Source organism: Penicillium atrosanguineum (genome assembly GCF_028827265.1).
Source record: "Penicillium atrosanguineum strain IBT 20685 chromosome Unknown utg000006l_segment0_segment0, whole genome shotgun sequence".
Taxonomy (NCBI): domain Eukaryota; kingdom Fungi; phylum Ascomycota; class Eurotiomycetes; order Eurotiales; family Aspergillaceae; genus Penicillium; species Penicillium atrosanguineum.
Window position 1 is genome coordinate 1,775,795 of NW_026623138.1, and position 11,043 is coordinate 1,786,837.

General features: G+C 50.0%; 5 protein-coding genes across 5 annotated transcripts; 3 read left to right on the forward strand and 2 right to left on the reverse strand.

Moving 5' to 3' along the window:
* Positions 1 to 328: 328 nt before the first annotated feature.
* N7443_007811 (uncharacterized protein) lies at positions 329 to 1,514 on the forward strand (the record flags this gene model as incomplete). The annotated part of the gene is made up of 3 exons (XM_056887867.1): positions 329 to 589; positions 692 to 1,159; positions 1,209 to 1,514. 3 exons carry the CDS (start codon positions 329 to 331, stop codon positions 1,512 to 1,514), a joined length of 1,035 nt encoding a protein of 344 aa, XP_056739558.1.
* Positions 1,515 to 1,936: 422 nt separating this feature from the next.
* N7443_007812 (60S ribosomal protein eL37) lies at positions 1,937 to 2,492 on the reverse strand (the record flags this gene model as incomplete). The annotated part of the gene is made up of 4 exons (XM_056887868.1): positions 1,937 to 2,076; positions 2,141 to 2,212; positions 2,352 to 2,414; positions 2,489 to 2,492. 4 exons carry the CDS (start codon positions 2,490 to 2,492, stop codon positions 1,937 to 1,939), a joined length of 279 nt encoding a protein of 92 aa, XP_056739559.1.
* Positions 2,493 to 2,918: 426 nt separating this feature from the next.
* slu7 (mRNA splicing protein SLU7) lies at positions 2,919 to 4,310 on the reverse strand (the record flags this gene model as incomplete). The annotated part of the gene is made up of 1 exon (XM_056887869.1): positions 2,919 to 4,310. One exon carries the CDS (start codon positions 4,308 to 4,310, stop codon positions 2,919 to 2,921), a length of 1,392 nt encoding a protein of 463 aa, XP_056739560.1.
* A 301-nt stretch (positions 4,311 to 4,611) lies between these two features.
* N7443_007814 (DNA-directed DNA polymerase zeta catalytic subunit REV3) lies at positions 4,612 to 9,716 on the forward strand (the record flags this gene model as incomplete). Its single annotated transcript, XM_056887870.1, has 2 exons — positions 4,612 to 4,846; positions 4,900 to 9,716. The coding sequence occupies 2 exons, from the start codon at positions 4,612 to 4,614 to the stop codon at positions 9,714 to 9,716; spliced, it is 5,052 nt and encodes a 1,683-aa protein (XP_056739561.1).
* An 824-nt stretch (positions 9,717 to 10,540) lies between these two features.
* N7443_007815 (uncharacterized protein) lies at positions 10,541 to 10,873 on the forward strand (the record flags this gene model as incomplete). The annotated part of the gene is made up of 1 exon (XM_056887871.1): positions 10,541 to 10,873. The coding sequence occupies one exon, from the start codon at positions 10,541 to 10,543 to the stop codon at positions 10,871 to 10,873; it is 333 nt and encodes a 110-aa protein (XP_056739562.1).
* Positions 10,874 to 11,043: the final 170 nt, after the last annotated feature.

Consider the following 11,043-nt stretch of genomic DNA (forward strand, 5'->3'; position numbering starts at 1 on the left):
TGGGAACATTATGTTCCGTAGATCTGAGTGGTATAAGAAAAGAGGAAGAATTGATTCCAGCAAGTCCTCAGGATTAGTAGGGAATACCCTCGGAAGATAATGGCTGTTTCGAGTTCGTCGCGTGCAACAGCTTCGATATTCTTGGCGCGGAACGTGAGCGCGGCCAATCATGTCCCCGCATATATTTTTTCCCTTTCACAATCACCAGACTCACGCGCAGAATACGAGAAAACACGAGACTCCAAGAAGCAGAGAAACCTCATTGGAAGATAATTAAATATCAGAAAGATCTCATTAACCTTTACTCCAAGGATCTGAGGCGCAAATCATGCCCTCGCAACCCCCGCTTCCGCCCCTCCTCGCGCCATATCTATCAGCTCAGCCAGAGGCATCGCTCACACTAGTCTCCTCCATACTTGGCGCAACGTCAAATTGGCTGACGTTGAGATTTCTTCATGCATCATTGAGCACTTCATCAAACCTTAATGCTTCGCTTGGACTGGGAGAATCACACAATGGATCCAAGAAGGTCGTGCTCGTGAGCTTCTTGCGCGGCTGGGAGTTTTGGAGAGCAGAAGCCAAACGATTGGTAAGTTTTGATGGAACAGTCTCCCTTGAAGATGTCAGAGCATGTTAGATTTTGCACATGGAGTCATCGATTATGGGCACGCGTCATATTAACAACCACTAGGGCCTTGATCTTGCGCGTTTGGCAGATAAGAAACAATTCGCATTTGTGGACGGTCTTTCAGAGCTATTCTCTGCTCCTCAAACAGTAAATGCTATGCCGAGTGTACCTTCGATTGCAAGTGGCCCGACGCGCACATCTCTTCCATTTCGGTCCCAGCCTGGCGCTGTGCCCGGAAGAGGACCGCCATCAGCAGCACCAGCATTAGCCATGAATAACGACAATCTAGCCCGCAGCCAGACTGAGCAAGGCATTGTGAAGAAACTCCATTTCTCTGGACGAGGCATTGCCGCCCTTGATGCACTTGAGAGAGACATTGCATCGGTGATCCAACTGCAAAAGAGCTCAATGGAAGATGGAGAAGAATTACTGCTTATTATCGACCAACCGGATTTCCTACTTGCCGCTACGGGACCGGTGATGGGGATCGGAGCTACGGAAATGGCGGAGTGGGTTTCGGGTCTACAGCAGGTAAGTCCATGAATGCAGATGGACTAGGCGAGGGCTGACATTTTTATAGCATGTGCACGCGACAATCGTCACTCTGGCTGCCGATTCCCCGCTGATCCACAATGCATCCACATCTGGGCATCAGATGGCTACGCCAGTGGAGTCGGAGCATGCGGCATTCGCTATCAGTTTGGCGCATCGGGCAAGGTCGGTCATGCAGCTCCGGACTCTGGAGACAGGAGCCGCAAGAGACGTTAGTGGCGTGCTCAGAATCAGCCGAGGAGGTGGCGCAGACGATTCAGTGGAAGAGAGGGAGTTGCTGTACTATATCCAGCGGGATGGCGGATTGTCGGTGTTTGGGCGTGGGGAGTCGTAAGATGGGGAACTAGATGTTAGTCTAATCAAAAGGCAGAGACAATTTACATGAGGAAGATCTCGGCTAGTAGCCAAATCCCCCCGTAAGAGAAGCCAAGTAGGAAGAGAGATATCTTCACATTTGAACTGTCACGACATGGTATATTCGCCAGCCATAAACGAGGAAAAAGGAAATTCATGCATGATTTCCCTTGATTTTATGCCTTTTCACTCCGCGCAAAACACATTCCAAAATTTCCCGTTCGATACGAGGATCGACTTCACACCAACTCCACGGGAAAGCGTTCAATATTTCGGAATTGCCAGTTGCATTTCGAGTTAGTCTATCTCGCGATGCTAGGCCATATCATGCCAGGATGTCACCCCTCATATTCTTTTCCAGCCTCTCCGAAAACGAAAACGCGACGCCGAATCGGAAAATATTTAAGCGGTCTGGGGGCCACGGGCGCCCTTGGGGGTACCGGTCTGGAAGCCGTTCAAGAAGCGGCGGTGGACATCACGCAGGGAGCGCATGCGGCCGGAGCCGGTGGTCTTGCGGCGCTTGGCCTTCTCGCTCCAGTTGACTATTGCGACAGAAATGTAAGCCTGAGTTCCTCCAATGCCTTCAGAGTATGAGGGTATGCGTACACTTGCGGGTCTTAGCAGAAGGGTAGCCACAGTTGGCACAGGTGGACTTCTGGATGTGGAAAGACCGCTGGCCTATTTTCGAAAATAACACTATCAGTACTCGTGTCCGAGGTAAAAAACATCCAGTCATGGTATCCTGATCGCCCATTTCCATTCTCAATGTATGTTTGCGACTTCGGGACCGGATTGTAGAGGATTGTGGAATACTAACCACAGCGGCGGCACAGAGTGTGCGTCTTGTTGTGGCGCTTTCCGAAGCTGGAGGTACCCTTAGCTGTGGTGGTTGTTAGTTTCGATCGCTTCGATGGTGCGGAGATTTGCGGTGCGAGGTTTCGACTTCGAACGTACTCATCTTGAATTAAGGGAACTGCAGGAAACAAGGGGTCAGTAAATGGGGACGAGTAAAAGACGCAAAGAGCGCCAGGACAGCATGCAAGCGTACCTGGCAATTCCGTTGAAGGGCTGTTGTCGGTGTCGTCGTCGCTAGGCGTATCGAAACTTCCCGCTGGGTGGTGATGTGTCGGCTAAGCGAGATGTGGGCGAGTCACGGGATACCAGGGCACAAACCCTGTCCCGTGATCTAGCATCATGTGATGTTCAAAGTGGGACCATCGATGGCACGTGATACAGATCTGGATCGAACTATACGAATTACTCATTCAATTCCCCAGACTTGGTGAGAGTTCATTTCAATTTTAATTTCGTACACTTTATTCATGCAGTATAAAAGGGGTATTTTGGTACAACTGAACGCCGGAGATAGTACATGCTGGAAACATTATTCCTCATCTTTTCCAAGGAAGTTGGCCATCGGATCATCCGCAGCCAGTCGACTACGCTTGTACGATTCTATCTCTTCCTCGGTGATCCCGGATTTCAATTCATCGATCGTCCGCTTCTTTCCATTCATCGACTCCTGATCTTGATTGCGTGCGCTGACGGGTTCGAGCTCATGATTTACTTGAGCGGGCTCTTCATCATCTCCCCCAGTCAGCATCAGCATGTTGCCCTCTTCTTCAAACGCCTTCTTTCCGTCCTCGCCGGTACAGTAGCTGTTTTTCACCGTGGAGTAACAGCATGCATAGCCCCATTTGAACTCATACCACCAACTGCCGAAGACAGAAGTATGGTTGTTGGGCATGACATCTTCAGCGTACTTGGACTTGGTAGCATTCTTGGGTGCACCCTTGATAGCACCGTTCTCATCATACTCAACAAACCGCTCATTTTCGACAACCATGGTGTCTCGTAGAGGTGTTGGCTGAAGATGTTCACTGCCTCCATATTTCTCCAAGAGGGCCCTGCGGTGGGCCTCGCGTTTGATATCACCCTCCTCCTTTTCTTTCTTCCGGAGCACCTCTCCTGATGTGGGGTTGGCCTGAAGGTGGATTTGAGCCATGCCTTTCTCCTGAGAATCCCAGGCGTACTGCTGAGCCTTTTCGAACTCGGCCGCATCACCAGAGGCTCGTACAAAGTTCTCTTCAGCCACGAGAGCAGAGGCCTGATCATCTTGTGCACCCATATCCACCATCCGTCGGGTCTTCGGATCGTACTTCGCAGAATCAAGATCGAGGTTGAGCAGATATTTAGCGGTATCTTCTCGGATACGAAGGTTGCGCGTGGCCGTGCTTTGTTGCCGACCCATGTCGGATTCTTCGGCGTATCGAATATCTTCCTCCAGACCCTCATTCTCGTCGTCCCCGTCCATAAGCTTCTTCAGATCTGCGCCTTCCTTTGCTGAGCGCTTCATCGACTCCAGCTCTTCGTATTCCTCGACAACTTGGTGGTACTCGCTAGCATCGTAGCCATTCCACCGATCTCTTTTGGCATCCCAGCCCATGTCAACCTTTTGGATGACCTCGTCGGCCTCAATATTCTTTCCAGTCCATTTGGCACCCTGCTTTCGGGGTCGACTCAAGCATTCTTTGGTTTTATGGGTCATTGCGCCGCAGTTCTCACATGCGCCTTTGCGATATTTGGTCACCGCTGGACCCGCTCGTTTCCCTCGGTCGTACCATTTGGACTGGTCTTGGGTTGTCTTATTCAGGCGTTGATGCTCGAGATAGTCGTTGCCCGAATCATCGTCGACGTAGAACGGCTTTTTCGAGATGAAGGAGGGAATGTATTCGTTGCGCTCCTTGGACGCCACATCGGCCGGTTTGCGCGACATTGTTGTGACGGTAAATATTTATGAACAGGCCAGCTGCCAATAAGGATATGGTGATGTAGAGAAATGATTCAAAGAGCTCCCGTCAAACCGCGGAGAGTGAGGTGAGATCAAAGGAAAAAGCCCGAGGTTGGTGATAAGTGGTCATGTGACCTGGCGTATCAGGCGCGTTGTGTAATGCGGGCGCATACCTCGATATCCGATCAAGGCGCGTTGCTCTCGCCGACGGAACATGTTTTCATGATACCGCTCCGAAACTCAGACGACATGTCGCTGATGCCACCAGCAAAGCAAAATCAGCCTGATGGAGCCTTTTCGCGTACGTCTCAACTGCATCGATCACTACCAGGCGACCGCGTCGGAGCTCGACCCTGCGTTGCCCTTTCGAGATGGTGCCTCTGAAAAAGATTTCAGGCCAAAGGTGCCTGTGATAAGGGTGTTCGGAGCGACTGAGACTGGTCAGCGAGTATGCGTTCATGTCCATGGCGTATTCCCATATCTGTATATTGAATACAACGGTTCTTTGGCACCCGAAGCAGGTCAGTCCAATACGAGCGTGATGACAAGATCTCTGCTAAGCTATACATTTTAGTTAACTCGGCAACACGCACCCTTCACCTCTCAATAGACCATGCCTTGGCAGTCAGCTACCGTCGCAACGCCTACGACCGGAAAACCGCATACGTCGCACATATTACATTGGTTAAAGGGATCCCCTTCTATGGCTATCATGTCGGCTACCGGTCCTTCTTTAAAATCTACCTTCTCAATCCTTTCTATGCTGGCCGGCTAGCCGATCTTCTTCATCAGGGTGCGGTGATGAAACGCCCCTTACAACCATACGAAGCCCATATGCAGTTCGTTCCCCAATGGATGTGCGACTACAACTTGTACGGGTGCGCATACATGGATTGCGAAAAGGTCAAATTTCGATCCCCCGTACCAGAGTACTTAGAGTTAGCCAATCCCGACCATCGATGGCATGACCGCTCTATCCGTCCCGAGGACATACTCGATGGCCCGGCCCTCCAGAAACAGAGTCATTGTCCTCTGGAGGTGGACATCTGCGTACAGGACATCCTCAATAGGTCTGATGTCAAAGAACGTCCCCTACACCATGACTTTGGCGAGCTTTTCAGACCCGCTGCCTTCAACGAACGCCTTGTACCTAGCGTGGCTGGACTTTGGCAGGACGAGACTCGGCGGCGAAAGAAACGAATGGGTATAACTGACCCCGGCAGCACCCCATTCGGCCCCGACGAACTGATTTCGATGTCCGCTGATCCTAGAAATCAATCCAAGGGAGGCTGGGTACATGAGGATGAATTTCAGGAGTTGGTCTTCCAAATAGCCGAAGAAGAACAACGGGCAGATGGTGACACAGAGATATCATTTGAAACATTCTCAAATGTCAATAAAGTACAGGAAATGGTTCAAACTGCCTTGAATAGCGTTGAAGATTTCTATCCAGACAGACTGGACAGGTCAAAACAGAGTTTTCGCCAGGAGTTCGATGAGTTGGCCAAAATTTCCGTCGACGAAGACCTCGCGCGATCTTCTCAGCCTGATGGGCAATATCTACCAGATGGCGAGGGTAGCACAGAAGAGGACATGAACGAGAAGCCAAGAGTTACTGAAAACCATGCCATTCAAGAAAGTTTCTACGATGGTGTATTCGACGATATCCTTCAACCAGAGGATGAAGCACCCGAGGACCTTTTGCAGGAGGCTTTTGAAAAAATTTCATCCGACGACGAATTGACAAGCGATCCCCCTGTCTCGAAGCCAAACCCGAGCCACGAAGGCCAAATTATGGACAGGAATGTTGATAGTTCCCTTAAAGGGAGCTTCACTGATCATGCTCACCACGACCTCCCGCCAAGAAAAAAACGGAGATTCTGGTGCAACCCAGATTTGTCTCAAAAGGACAGTCACGGTAGCCTGGGCAAAGAGAACCTGGACCTGAATCTGGAACCTCCATCATCAGAACCCACATCATCTTCGTCTCAAAAGACAGTCCGGCCAAAATCTCACATCCCTCTACCTAATAGCCGACTAAACTATCCAGTTGTCAAAGACCCCAATGACCCTTTGACGATTCTACGGTTTAGCCAAGATGACGGCCAGTCTAAGAAGGGAAATGAATATTCACAGCATCTACCAAGCTCTTTCCCTGGTGGGTCTGCCACCAGTCCTTCAGGAAATGGCAGCGGTGGAGCAATCTCGTCTATCCTTCGGTCTTCTTCTACTGTAGTAAAATCGGCTGCTCTCAATCCGCATGTCGCCAAGATCAAGCAAAACCTGTGTGGCTCCTTCAACTTCCCCGAAAACACCACTATCTCTCTGTTTAGGTTCGCCGCCCCGGGCGCAGATGAAGTTGCTTCGACGATGCTTGACAATAATCGCCCATCTGTTGTTTATCAAAAGGCATATTACAGCGACGAGACAGATGTTCCCGAAAGACCACGACAATACGCTGGCCGAGAATTTCGATTAGAAAGCGACACAGTGCACTACCTCCCGGAATTCGACCCATCAGCAAATCTCTCGGCCATGTTTGGTGACCAATCACCGATTTTATTCGATCGTGAGAAGCAAGAAAAGGTTGACCAGGAATTGCGGGAATCGTGCACCGCAAGAATGTGGGAATTTGCACCCCTTCCTCCTAGTCGCTCTGAAGTTGTCGAGTGGTTTGAAAATCTCCAAGCATCCCAAAAATCCGCCTCGTCCAAGCCAGCAATTCCCAATGCAGAGGCAAAGCCTGAAGCAATGTCACAAATTGAAGGACCAACACAAAAACCCCACGGTTTCAAATACTCTCAAAAGGCGAAGACTACCAGCGTTAAGCACCAAGCCCAGTACATGAGCACGATGAGCTTGGAGGTGCATGTGAACACCCGCGGCGCTTTTTCGGCAAACCCCGTGGAGGATGAAATTTCGTGTATCTTCTGGGGTCTCCACTCTGAAGACGAGGATATCGAGATCAATAGCCACCTACCTGGTGTCCACGTCGGAATGATCTACCAAGGCGAAGGCGAAAGACCCGAGTCCAAGATCTCGAAAGCGCTCCGAATCGACATGGAACATGAACCCACAGAGCTTGATATGATCAACCGACTGGTAGATATCGTGCGCTACCACGACCCAGATATTATGATTGGGTATGAAGTTCATAATGGCTCCTGGGGCTATGTCATTGAACGAGCTCGGAAAAAGTATGACTTCGACCTCACTGCGGAACTTTCCCGGGTAAAGTCGCAGTCTCATGGGAAGTTTGGTAGGGAAGAGGAGCGTTGGGGAGCCGATCACACCTCTTCCGTACATATAACTGGCCGACACGTCATCAATATCTGGCGTGCGATGAGAGGTGAGTTGAATTTGCTAGGATATACGATGGAGAATGTTGTTTTTCATCTGCTTCATCGACGGATACCACACTACTCAGCCAAGGACCTCACAAAGTGGTATCAGAGCGGAAAGCCTCGCAACGTTTGTAGGGTTGTGGAATATTTCACATCACGTATGCAGATGAACCTGGAAATTCTTGAAGCCAATGAGTTGATCCCGCGGACTAGCGAGCAGGCTCGCTTGTTGGGCATTGACTTCTCTTCGGTCTACTTTCGAGGTTCCCAGTTCAAAGTTGAGTCGCTCATGTTCCGAATCGCCAAACCCGAGAACTATCTTCTAGTATCGCCTAGCCGAAAACAGGTTGGCCAGCAGAATGCCCTAGAGTGTCTTCCCCTGGTTATGGAACCGCAAAGTGATTTCTACACCAGCCCGCTTGTGGTTCTTGATTTCCAATCTCTCTACCCTAGTGTGATGATCGCGTATAACTACTGCTACTCGACCTTTTTGGGGAGGGTATCACAGTGGCGTGGCCGAGACAAGATGGGCTTCATGGATTACAAGCGTCAGCCAAGGCTGTTAGAACTGCTCAAAAACAAGATCAATATCTCGCCGAACGGCATGATGTATGCGAAGCAGGAAGTGCGCCAATCACTGTTGGCAAAGATGCTTACAGAAATCCTTGAGACTCGCGTGATGGTTAAGACGGGGATGAAAGCAGACAAAGATGATAAGATCCTTCAACGTCTATTGAACAATCGTCAATTGGCCCTCAAGCTGATCGCAAACGTCACATATGGTTATACGTCTGCGTCTTTCTCGGGTAGAATGCCCTGCTCCGAGATTGCAGACAGTATCGTGCAGTCTGGCCGTGAAACACTTGAGAAGGCTATTGCCTTTATCCATTCAGTGGAACGGTGGGGTGCTGAGGTGGTCTATGGCGACACTGACAGCTTGTTCGTCTATCTCAAGGGCCGCACTCGCGACCAAGCTTTTGACATCGGCGAGGAAATTGCGCAAGCAGTAACAGATATGAATCCTCGCCCGGTGAAGCTCAAATTCGAGAAAGTTTACCACCCCTGCGTCCTTCTGGCCAAAAAGCGATACGTCGGCTTTAAGTACGAGCACCGGGACCAGAAAGAGCCCGATTTTGATGCCAAGGGCATCGAAACCGTGCGACGCGATGGAACACCTGCAGAACAGAAGATCGAAGAGAAAGCTCTAAAGATCCTGTTCCGAACAGCAGACCTAAGTCAAGTAAAGTCTTATTTCCATCGCCAATGCAACAAGATCATGCAGGGCCGTGTCTCCATCCAGGATTTCTGTTTTGCCCGAGAGGTCCGTCTCGGAACATACAGTGATCGTGGCCAGCTCCCCGCCGGTGCAATGATCAGCACAAAGCGCATGCTTGAGGACCCCCGCCTGGAACCTCAGTACGGTGAGCGTGTGCCATACGTTGTCATTACCGGTGCACCGGGCTCACGCCTTATCGATCGGTGTGTAGCGCCCGAGGAACTCTTGCACGATGCTCAGCTCGACCTCGATGCTGAATACTATATCACCAAGAACTTGATCCCACCTCTGGAGCGCATTTTTAACCTGGTAGGCGCCAACGTGCGCCAGTGGTACGATGAAATGCCCAAGGTCCAACGTATTCGTCGCGTCGAGGCGTCTTCTTCATTGGCTCATCCGACCAAGGGACTTGGCATGCTGAAAAAGACTCTCGAGTCATATATGCGCTCATCTTCTTGCATCCTCTGCAAATCCAAGCTGTCCGATGCTGCTGTGCCTGTATGCAGCGAATGTCTGCAGCGTCCACATCTTGCCCTACTGGACGTTGTCTCGCGGCTACAGCGGGCAGAGAAAAGAGTCGTCGACCTTGAGGCTGTGTGTCGGTCATGCATGGGCGTGCCGCCTGGTGATGAGATTCGCTGCGATAGCATGGATTGTCCTGTTTATTACTCTCGTACCCGCGATACGGCCCACTGGCAACATTCTCGGGCTGTCCTAGAGCCTGTCGTAGCGCTGCTAGAAAAGAAGGGAGACGAGGGATTGGATTGGTGATTATCTAGGTTCTGGAGTTTTTTTTGTCTTGACTATGATATCCAAGGGTGGCGTTGGAAATACCCCAGAGCGAAAGCCTCAGCACGAGTAGACGAAGTCACAATACAGGAACTATTGGTTATTGGTACATTGTCACCTAGCCTCGGACGATCATTCCGTGGACCGAGCCGCACTGGAGTTACATAGTGGTACTGTAGTTCCCCGTCAGTTGCCCACAAATAGGTACTGATGAGGGGTCGACATTTTGGCCCCATTTTGGCCATTGCAGTTGCCCAGCGAGATCACCCTGCAGCTGAAATGAAGCCAGAACCACCTGTGGACAAGGAAGTCGTGAAAACTAGTTCTTGCTAGTCTTATAGGTCCACGATCTACCTACATTCCCTAATTATGTAGGTTTTTTTTCCTTGGCATTAGGCTTGATCGTTATATTTGCCACACCTCCCTTGGCATCAAATATTGAACAGTTACCCTATCCACCTTTTATCTACTCTCAGAGCTCTTTACCTATCTACAAACTCGATATACTCTACTTTGGTCTAACACAAAATGCAAAGACAGATCATTGGAACGCTTAACGTCCGCTTTCTTGATCACATCAAACAAGATATCCTCGAGCATCGAAACGACCCAGAATACGACATCTTGTACTTGACCGCAGTACCTGATTCCAAACACAATTTCCGTGTGCGTATCGAGGGTTTTCAAAGTCTCGATCTCGACAACTACGATCAGTGGTCTCAACGTTTTCTGACCGCGTTCGTCCACCTCAACCAGCCTCACCCTCGTGGAGTGCCATTTATCGTAAGTCAAGTTTGCAAACCAGGATGTACTCGGGATCATTCCCAAAACTCGTCGTCGGCTTCCTCCTAGGCGCCGCGCTGGTGCAAGGAGCGTCTATTCCAAGCGTCGACCAACGCAACAACACCAGTGCCTTGAACACTCGAGCTGCCAACGGTTACCGAATTACAGGTTATCAGAATGCTCAATGTACCGGCGAGGCCATTCCTTACTCTGGTGATGACGAGGATTGCCACACTGGTCTCGGTAACGGCGGTGTCGGATTCCAGCTCTTGGCTCTAGATGCTGACTGCCAGCTTGCTTTCTATGGCCAGGATGGAATTTGCTTTACAAAATACGATGTTTTCACAGAAAATTAGTAGTAAACACGATTTTGTCTAATTGTCAAACCATCAAAACAATGCGCTCTCCCATTTTTTTTGGTGGTTGAATATTTTTTGTCACTTTTCTAGTAATCCCTTGCACTGTCCATTCCCTTGTTATTATAACTTACCAAAACATCTTTGCAAGCAATTTCTTCTTTCTTTTC